Source organism: Malurus melanocephalus, unplaced genomic scaffold (genome assembly GCF_030028575.1).
Source record: "Malurus melanocephalus ecotype Western Australia unplaced genomic scaffold, MMel_1.1 scaffold_102, whole genome shotgun sequence".
NCBI classification, from domain to species: Eukaryota; Metazoa; Chordata; class Aves; order Passeriformes; family Maluridae; genus Malurus; species Malurus melanocephalus.
The window spans coordinates 100157-111126 of record NW_026623334.1 but is presented as its reverse complement, the minus strand read 5'-3'; the positions used below and the strand labels follow the sequence as shown (position 1 = coordinate 111126).

Below are 10970 nucleotides of genomic sequence, written 5' to 3'. Positions count from 1 at the left end.
GCTTACTGCTCTCAGAAATCCCACATTTCAAACCCCTGGTTGGAGAAGAACTTTGTACTGAAATGGAAACACTTGGTCTCTAAGGATTACACAGGTAATAATCTTCAAGATTTTGTGTGAACAGTACAATACGAATATCCATACAAAAGAATGTCAGAAAAGCCTGTAAATCATCAGATACACTGAAATCAATTTGCATCACTGCTCAACAGGTCGATTTCGTAACTTTTTTGTACCAAAGATAAAACATTTCTGCCTGTCTATAAAGGAACTTCACCTGTGGCATTTTTGGATGGCTTCCCTAATTTAATTCCAAGCYGGTAGTTACACAGGGGGACACACCTTGAACATTTACAGCCTTTGTCTGCACGCTGCTCCCTGTGCAGCATCCCAGGGAGGGGCAGTTTTAGATCAGCCAATGGACCAGCTCAGGGCAAAGCAAAGTCCCACTTGTTCTAGATATGCACAGAACTATGCTGGTTTGGTAATACAGGGACACAATTTAATGATTTTCTTTGCATTTGTTTTTACAAGATTCAGATGCCAAAACCAAAACAGAACATTAAGTTACCTGATTTAAAAAAGAAAATCACAAACGTTTACAACATCAAAAGAATAAGACGAAATATAAACCTTTGCTACTTACAATTGATCTATACAGATTAACCAAATCACAAATCTGTCACAATATAAATGTTTAATTGTTACAATGAATAAGAACATACAGAAAATGATTTATTTATTTTTTATAAAATCTTCCTTTGCTTTTTATTTTAAACTTACCATTAACTAAATTAGCTATGCAGGACTTGTGGGGTACATGACTAAGAAGGCACCAACAGTACAAAGCAAAGACAAAGCAGTTTGAGTATTTTAAGAGTGCTCTACACTGATACAACACGAGAAAAGGCAACAATAGTAAGTAAACCAGCTGCAACCTTTAGAAATTTGTTCTAGATTTACACATGTAGTCCAACTTTTACATTTCTGCCAATGTGTCACTTGGTTTGATCACAGCACATGCTACACAAACCACTGTAAGCTTCACTTTACTAATGTGCACTTTTCACTAATTTAGTGTCTTGATTTCAATTGTTAACTAAACCATTTTGAACCACAAATGTATTTAAAACTTAGTAAAAGGATTGTTTGGACTTTTTTTTTTGTTTAAACCACTGCATTTACAAAAATATTTCCCCTAAAATCTGGGATTGCTTGAAGACATTGCTGTACAAATATAAAAGTACTATGCAAGGGACCAAATTCTTAAGTATATGGTGTGTATGTATAGACCTATATTTATACCATATCACTGTGCTGTAACAACACAATAAATTTATCAATAACCAAGGACTATATAAACTACACTAACATAAGCAAATATATATTAATAAAGTTTAAATCTATAGTACAGTTGCTCAGCAAACAACTTCGACATGGTATAAATATATCGTAGCATATTACAGTGGGCAGCAACAACAGGTTTTTTCTTTCTCTCATTCTGCAAGGAAAGCCCTGCTCAGCTCCTCGGGTTTTGTTTGGCCACTGCCGAGTTCTGTCCCCACTGCCACTCCCGGAGGCTCCCGGCGCGCACGGCCCAGCTCTGGCGTCACACGGGTGAGAAAGAGTCTGGCCACAGGCAGGACAGCAGAGTCAGACGCTTGTTTGCCAAAGCATCCATGAGAATTTTGTGTTTGCATATTTTTCTTCAGCTGTAAGGTTGGAATGTTTTTGACAGTGAACTGTTTACATTCCTTATTCCCAAAGCATCTTTACCATGAAATATGCATGCTACTTCGATTAAGAGTTGCTGTTCTCCGCTCTAAAATATAAAAACTGCATAAAGAAAAGAACCCAATGTAAAATGATGAAATAACTGACCTAACACAGTGTTGTTAGAGGCACCTTCTTTTAAACTATTTCAAAATCTGACAAAAAAAAAAATCATGCTTTAGCATTTGACGCATCAACAAATTCAACCCAACAATGTTTATTAAATTCAGTAAAAGACTGATGAATGCGGTTACGGATCCTGATGGATGCCAATTGGATTCAGCAAGAGTAGCTAAGGAAGAAAGCCYGAAAGCACCACACATTAGATAAAGCAAACCCTTGGCTTCTCACTCAGAGACAGGATGCAAGGGTTAGTCTATACCTCCCCAGACATCCCAAATTAAAGAAAGTATTAAAAAAAAAAAAATGGGAAAGAGAAGGGTGAAGTAAGCTGCCAAAATTCTTCCTTAATAAATTAAAACGGAGGTGTTACAAACTAATTTCAGTAACAGTCATCTTTCCAACCGTGCCAAAAATGATTCCTGTTGTAATGATGATCATACAAGTAGCAGAGATTCTAGAAATATTTCAACTTTTCAAAACTGAGTGAGAAAAGCATTTTGGTAAAGATGTGTAGAAAGGTCACGAGAAATTTCTACACTGGTATCAACAGTCAAGTGCATATTTCTTCTACAGAAATGTTTTTAGCATAGGTTCCATACCACGATTCCATGATCACTTGTGCAGTGTCCTGACAATGCTCCAAATTTGTTCCCCACAACAGAGATTTATGTACCACAGGAACTTCCTAATAGAAAATGCCCTTTAATGATGAACCCTTGCTTATTAAAAATTAGTTTTGGCAGACTAACACTTAAACTATAGGAAAAATTTTGAAATGGAATCTTGTAAGCACCCTTATCTACTGGAGTCTAAGTTAATGGCTTTCTAGATTTCTCTGAAGAGCAGACTAAATGGTATGAGGAAGCTTGGAGTTATTAACCAGCCAGCATCCTTATATACTACAGTAGCAATTGAACCTGATTTCCATTCAAAGACATTACCCAAGAGGAAACCAAAAACTAATTCTTAATGTTAATGTGAAGATATAAGATTTAAATTTATTTCCAGGAATTACAAGTGCATTTTGTTCATATTAGCAAGCAGTCTTTATACAATCCATTCTTCACTGCTGCCAAAATAAAATGAGAAAAAGACAGCAGAGATATGAAAAGCTAAAAATAGAACTATTTTTCCTAAGTTATTTGTTGAATAGCATTTCAGTTGAACACAACTCAGAGGTAACAATAGATTATTTTTTTTCTCAATCATAGGCATGTGGCACTTAGACAATCATCTTTGCACAGAAAGCTTTAACAGTCATGCGAGGGCACAGTAATTATTTTAAACAAGGCAAATTTCTCACCACAGAGAGCAGTGGGGAAAGAAAAGGAGGCACTGCACTGGAACATAACACCTAGTAAACTCCACATTATACAATTTCAGTAACAAATACTTGAAAAGATCATTAAAAGGTATACAATTTTAAACGTTATTTAGTGCTAGCTTTGTTTGGTTGTCCTAACTCAGCATTATCAGAAAAGTTTGATAGTACTTGACAACAGAACAGTACTTCATGTCACGAGCTCATGGAGGCTTGATTACAAATCACCATAGTGTAGGTTGCAAGAAATGAACTTGAGATGCTGACATGCTGTAGGAGCAAAAGTAAAATCAAACTTTCTCATTTGAAGATGCAGTGTTCCTCTCTGCAAGAATTCTGAATGTCAGTGATTAGATTCAAATGTCAAAACTATCAATCCCCATGTGAAGCACTTCATTGCTATGCAGGATGTAGACTGAGTTAATTAACATCATATTTTGGTTTCTTGCTTGCCTTGCCCAGGAAAAGCACTGGCCRTGGGGTCATGGTGCCATGGTGGTGTGTGTTAAACCCTCCAGCACACGGCGAGCAAACAGCAGCTGCAGCTGCCACACCTTGCCTTTGCACAACCTGTACAAACACTGCTGCACGGCTGGAACTTTGGGAGTACTATGCCTCCAACGTGGGTAAACTTTAAATGATCCCTTTTAGAAAATGCAGGGAGAAAAAGGTACAAATTTTGTCAATACATGGAAAAATGTTTCTTGGGTGAATTCAGTTAAGTTGGGCTCCTATGTGGCTCTTACACTGGATAGAATACCTTTATGTACAGCACAGGACACCCAAACAAGTGCATAAGCAAGATTAACATGAACACAACTTATGCTGCAATCCATAGCATAATGGTACACATTCTGCTGGATGCTAACCAACCATTTCYATTTAAAAAGGACGTGCAAAAAAAATCTGGGATGTCACTGACTTAAAGTGCCCTGAATAGTAGCTTTTCTAAAAAAAAAAAAAAATGCCAGCGACTTCAGTAAAGTCAGAAAAACATAGTTCATGGTGTAAACGTCTTACAGGTTAATGAATTATCTTCTTGGATATTGATCCAGGAGTGAAAGGAACCACTGCATCTTTCAAACCAGAAAGCAAGCAGTTAAAACACGGGCAGCAGTAGGTGCACGTACAGTACAGTACTGCAACAGGTCAACAATGGGCATTACGCATAGGAGTGTCAATTACAATTCTTCAGGCTTAAAAGATTCATTGAAAGCATGAAAAGCCAAAACTACCAGGAACCGCCCTCCTGAATGGCTCAAAGGAGTTAGTGGATAAGCTGAGAGAGGCCACAAGACATGACCAACAATAAAGAACTGGGAAGARGAACAGCAACGTTTGAACATGCCCAGTCCTTTAAGTCCTTGTCCTACAAAAGAGAGCAGAAACATATTTCAGTGAAGGAAGTTTAACATCACCTTTTAAAACAAGTCCTTCCCTATTTCCATACACTCTGCACACTGTGTTTACCATGAGTCAGAGACAACAGGACCTACAGATATTAAAAGTCAAGTCAGAGATATGGCACTCCATTTTAAATGAATATTTTAAATCTTCAAAACATCAGGAAGATTAAATATAATTAATCAATGAGGTGCATAGTTTGTCTGTTATTTTCATATTACTTCTCAATTCCAAAACCCACAGCCCAGGGAACATTTTGAATCTTTAGAAACAGCTCAGTGAGAAGAGCCAGCTGCTAAAGCACAGAGAGAGCATAASAGAACAGAAATGCACAGCAGGACACTGTCACTGTGCATTTGAAGGCAATTCCTGGGCACGGGCCCTCACTGGGATGTTAACCAGTTATGTTTAAACTGTTGTGCTGAGGCATAGCTGCCAATCCCAACCACGAATGACTKGGACAAATTGCCAGTGTATCCTTAACAAGCTAAGTACAATATTTCAATTTCAGTATTGTGCTGGCCAAATCAACACTGCATAGTAGCATTTGAAGGTAACATTTTTATCAAACYAGAAATTTCTGTTAGCAAGGGATCACTGATATCTTTATCCCTAATCCTTTTATCCYTTAATCCCTAATACAACCTAGGTAAGCATGGTCTGGGTAAAGAGGCAAGCAAGAGATCACAAACCATGATTTATCACAGCAGCAACTACTTGCTGTCCCTCCCTGAGACTACAGCCTATTAGGAACAGGTTTCATCTTGTTCCTAAAAAATTATGTCATTTTCTTCCACAATGTGCCCTTGCACAGAATCAGCTTCAGCAAACATGGGYGTGACATTCACACCATGTTACTGTGTCCCAGGTCTGTGCTATCGACAATGCCAATTAACAGAGCCAGAGTAWGAACCTCAGATTTCCCTACCTTTGAATTATTACAACAGTTCCAACATCACCTAGCAAGCTCAAATAAACAAAATGCAGTGTTTGTAAAAATTAAAACTGCTTCATTTATCAGCTTCTATAGATCTGAATACTCAAGCCAGTGGCAACAGCAGTTACTCTAGTAGAGTAAAAACTGTATTTTCAAAAGTTTCCCCACTTTTTCCTTATTCTTTCCTTTGAACTCATCATTGAATGCAAACCTGGGGGTATATGCAATGCAGCAACTGAAATCCCATTTTTAGTGCAGAAAAGTTCTTGCTTACAGCAAAGCCCCTGCATACTGCCAGCAGAGCTGTGGATTTCTGGCAGCGAGGAAGTTCCCTGGCTCAAAACTTCCCCTTCCTGGTGGAACTGCCCACACAAACCGGTGATTGTGGAATGCTGCTCTGAGGGAGGAGAGCACAGAGAGCACMAACCAGGCAGCCCAGGTCAGCCTGTTGGCTTTGGCTTGTTTTTCCTTTCCAATCATAAAACTTTCTTACTTTAACCTATGAGTATCACAGAAGCTTCACAGGTATTCCAATCAAGTCAGTATTTGACCAATTTTGTATGAAACTCTTGAGACTTGCAAGCCTTGTGGAACAGGAAGACCAGTTAAGTTCACTGATTTTTTTTAAAAAGTCAGTCAGTGAATATCAGTACATTTCATTTTATATTAAACTTTTAGACCTTCAAAACACTAGGAATATTAATCATAATTTAYGAATATTTAGATACCTATTCTTATTTACTCACACTATTTGAGAGTTACTTAAAACTAAAGGTAATTCATCCTAACACTTCATGTGTGGGTTTTTTCCTTCAAAATAATACAAGAGATTTCTCCTCTGTATATTACACTTACGAGGAGCTTTTTTTAAAAGCACATGAAGACATATGACAATATATCTGTAATACATGAAGAACATTGCCCCTTAAAATATTTTCTTAATTTTCATTTCAAAGCACTGCCATTGCTTTTATTCTAAGCAGCACTTAGAATAATGTAATTCTAAGTGTAACCTACAAACAAGGTAAACACCTCAGACAATTGCCTGGATTCCATGTGGACATTTCAGTGCTGCAGGCAAACAGAAACTTTCCTTAAGAATAGGACAGGACTGAGGTCAGGGCCTTGGACAGGGAGTTCCTGGACTCTGGGAAAGGTGAGTCCTACATTTCACCAGTGGCACCAAAGCCCCCATTTCCCCCTGCCCGGGTGTCCCATATTGCTGTGACTTTACCTATGCACGATTTAAGATCGGTATCCTGGCTGGAATCTTGCAGTTTCCTCAAAAATCAGTTCTTTCAGCTTTTCCTTCGGCAAGTCATCCAACTCCATATCAAACTTGAAGGGTGCTTCAGCTACAGGCTTAATAATACAAAGAGATATGATTACTTTAATGTCATTGTTCTGCTGAATTTCATGCAGTCCTTGTATGGATGGGGAAAAAAAATCTGAAAATGCCCTTCACAAAAATATCAAACASTGAACAGTCTTCAAGGCAGAACTCMTCCTATTAGTCCYATGTGTGCCTCACATATTAGTTCACCAAATTTTACATCAACCACAGCAAGTAGCTACTCAAATCTAAGCCACAAGCTGAAATATTTGTTCAAGGCTCATAACGCAGTATCTACTKGAAGAAATATATTAAACATTTTTATTTCTTGGAATAAACGTATCTGGCCATTAAAAAAAACTTTGCTATTTCTTCACAAAAGGGAGACAGAAAACTCCCTGGAATCCACATAAGTTACAGCCAGTTCAGATCCAGGGTTTTTAAACCATAATGTGATGGCAAACTCTGTCCTTCTCCTCCTTTACCTCAGACRTTATGAAACCAGGCCAAATGAGCTGAGAATCTTCATTTTCTGGAGAGGACACCTTAGAATCTGTTTATTGTGTGGCATCTCCTAAGTGTTGAACTAAAGTGAAAAATTTRGGTAAATTATGCAATTCATTCTTCAACTCCATTAGAGCAGTAGAAATACCACCCWTAAAACTAAAGTAGAAAATAATCAGCTGTATCGTTTTATCAATGTTTACATTTTAACAATGTCTTTACCTCATCGCTTGGATCATAATACTGCTCCAGATATGGATGGGCTAAAGCTTGCTCCACTTCAATCCGCTTATGAGGATTAAAGGTCAACATTTTATCCAACAAATCAAGTGCTAGGAAAAAAAAAAGGTGAGCAAGAGTTTAATACACAGTCCACAGAGGTGTTACCAGCCCTGATCTTACACAGACAACAGAAATTAAATAGATGAGACTTTCTCTTCTYTCAGAAAAATGCTTTGGATTTTTGTGCCAAAATCCAAACCAAGACAGAGCTTTTCTGARATAAATGATTATGAATATGTTCTTATTCTGAAAAGAAAACTTGGCTGTTTATGAATGAAAATGTCATCCAGAAGTCATTAAGAGTTCTAGATCATCACAGTGAAATATTCTGGCACAACCAGCAGCACAGAACATACTTGACAGAGAAGATGAAAATACATTTATATTCATGAGATTCAGGCAAAATCTGTTGAAGACAACTCATAAAGAATCCATAAAGAACTTGGAGATCCAGCAAGACAGAGAGTGAGATCTGGTGAAACTCTGGACAGGTGTCACAAGTCAGTGCTACTGCAGTTGGTCAGCTGTACTTTGCCTGTAACACATTTCCATTTTCCAAGAAAAGAAAAAGCTGTAGGATATCTGCAGTATCCTACATTCCATCACATTTCTTCTCCCCTCCACATCATTTATAAAGTAGAGTTTAACAGAGGCTTCCTGCTGCAGCAGAGCAGTTACAGCTTTGCAGCAGGATGAGAAGCACACATGACCTGGGTCACGGTGCAGCCTGGGGAGGGGGGATGCACCATCACCATCACCATCACCCTGTGACTGAAGGAGCTTCTCTGCATCTCCACAGCAGCCAGCACTGCACMAGAGACCCAACCTCATTGGGAGGCAGCTCCAAAAGCCTCAGCCTTGCACTGCATTACCCCTGGGTGTTTTGCTGTGGTTGCCTCAGCACCGGCAGCTCCCGTGCTCAGCCCGAGCTGCAGCACGTCAGGCACAGCACTGTCCCTGTCCCGAGTGACAGCCAGCTCCTGAAAAGCTGCCCTGGCACAGCTGCTCCCRGGATGGCACTGCCAAGGTGCTGCACAAGTCAGCAAACGGCACATTCCCCCTCAGCTGAGGTACCAGCACTGCTGCCATCTGAGCTGTCAAAGCCCACRGTGAGGATTCTCACATTGATGAGCACTGTTATAAAAGCACAATAAATCACTGCTGTTTCTCTCAATGACAAGAATGATCAGCTCCACACAGTGCCATCTGCAGAAATCAGCTTTTACACGGTACTTCAGCACCTGATCATATCCACTTAGGAGTAAATTACCATTTCAGTTAAAAAACAGTGCTCTTATGAATTGTGCTGGAGCAGGTAAAAGAGCACGGTACGATGAACACAACCACCTTAAACTGTGGGAAGGTGAGTTTAAAAGGCAAATTAATAGCCATCTATCAAACCTTTACTAAAGCCTTGTTAAGAAAGGTAACAATTACTACATCCCTTGCTCTTATAACTTTTGCTCCACTTATCACAACTGAATTTTTCAACCTATTAAATTTTAAGCTTTCCTAGTGCCTAAGGACCCCACTCACTGACAAGACCCTGTTTGGTCTACAACTGATGTCTGGATTTTACAYGTAAGTTAGAGACCAAACTCCACAATGTGTACTCCTGGAGTTACTAAAAATTGCATTAAAAATTTAAACTAGCATGAGAGCTTCATGCTGATTTATGCTTTATATTAGATTTATAGTCCTATTTTAAGGGACCTGCATGTTCAATTTCCAATATAGAGAAAGACCAATAATTAGGTTATAAAAASTCCCATTCTGCCATTACTTTGATACAACATAGTATAAAATAAATATARAATACCTTTGGGGTCAGCGTTTGGAAACAGCCTGTTCCATGGTACCTTATTTTTGTGTGGTAGGGAAAGCAAGTAGTTTCTGGCCTTTAAATTTATTATACAATTCAAATCTTCTTGGGAAGGGGATCCAAGTATACCTAAAGAAAAGAATAMAAACAATAGTGCATTCTATGAAAAGCACATTAATACAGTTGTATCATATCTGCTAAAACTCAATATTAAAATTGCTGACAAGATTTCAGACCAAATGTTTTAAGGATACAGAATACCTGAGAAGTTTTYAGAAACCTTCACTAAAACCAATTTTTTTAATAAATAAATGCATAAGTTTTTTAATGTTATGTGCATAAAGTTTTTTAATGATATGTAATGTCTCAAAAAGATCCCAGTAAGTGGTGWACCTATGGAAATTTAAATTCAATTKAACAAYTGACTTGGATAATAATAACAGATAAGCTTTTTGTCTTAAAAAAAACTAAAATTTTACTTGCTAATATAGTAAATAAATTGGTAAGTACTCTCTAGTTGTCCCAAAAGGAACGATTACTTGTAGCAATTGCTGCAAAAATAACTAAAAGGAASAGCTGACACACCTGCAGATCCACCCTTACACACTGACCCACTGGAGAAAGATCAGCCCAACTGGCAGAAACAATGGAGAAAGACACATGGATGTGGAAATGCTGCTTTTCCACAAAACTTACCAAGGATATGGTTAAGTTGGTCAAGGTAGTGTTTTCCTGGAAAGATAGGTCTGTTGGAGAGCATCTCTGCCAGAATGCAGCCCACTGACCAGATGTCAATAGACTTGGTGTAACCCTGCAAGTGAAACACAAACACATTTTTGTCCAATTTTTGAGTAACTGCAGCAACATATTACTTTAGTAAATTGTAAAATTGCACACAAATCATCTTTTTCTTTTTAAGATGAGTCATGCTTGCTCATGCTGTTTGGTTTTTCTGTACAAATGAAATTATTAAGAACCATATATCAAAACACTACTTTGAAGGGGTAGCAAGAACTGAGGTGTCCAAGATAGAGAATCCTTTTGAAAAAGTGTAAGTTTAGCTAAATCTGTTACCAACTGCAAATTGTTGCAGTTTTATAACAATTTTATAACAAATTTAAACTAACAAACTTTGGAAACATGTGAAAACAGCCACCCTTCSAAGAGAATCCAAGCAGCATTCCAGGAAGAGGACTTTGGCAATGGGGGGAAATTACCAAACCAATGGCTATTGGTTGGCTGCTCTGTGAAACACAACAGGCAGGAAGAGGTGAAGATGCTGGGARAAGGCCAACACCACTCACTGGGATATAATGGGAATGGAACAAACGGTGGGTGGGATATCCACGTGTATGGGTAACCTGTAATCCACAAGAAAAGGCACAGGAGTGACACCCATCCCTGGGTGTCTGGGGATCCCTCCTGTCACTGGGAGCTCCCTTTGGAAGCTCTATCTTTGCTCACCCCAGAG

At 38.5% G+C, this 10970-nt stretch overlaps 1 protein-coding gene across 1 annotated transcript in view; it reads right to left on the bottom strand.

Moving 5' to 3' along the window:
• Nucleotides 1-488: 488 nt before the first annotated feature.
• Nucleotides 489-10970, bottom strand: part of MAPK1 (mitogen-activated protein kinase 1) — a 33648-nt gene continuing 23166 nt past the window's right edge. The window contains exons 5-9 of the mRNA XM_057369032.1: nucleotides 10196-10310; nucleotides 9497-9628; nucleotides 7618-7727; nucleotides 6793-6920; nucleotides 489-4586 (exon numbers count right to left, since the gene is read on the bottom strand). Coding sequence (XP_057225015.1) covers nucleotides 6804-6920; nucleotides 7618-7727; nucleotides 9497-9628; nucleotides 10196-10310 — 474 coding nt within the window. The 3' untranslated portion in view covers nucleotides 489-4586; nucleotides 6793-6803. The remainder of the gene's footprint in view (nucleotides 4587-6792; nucleotides 6921-7617; nucleotides 7728-9496; nucleotides 9629-10195; nucleotides 10311-10970) is intronic.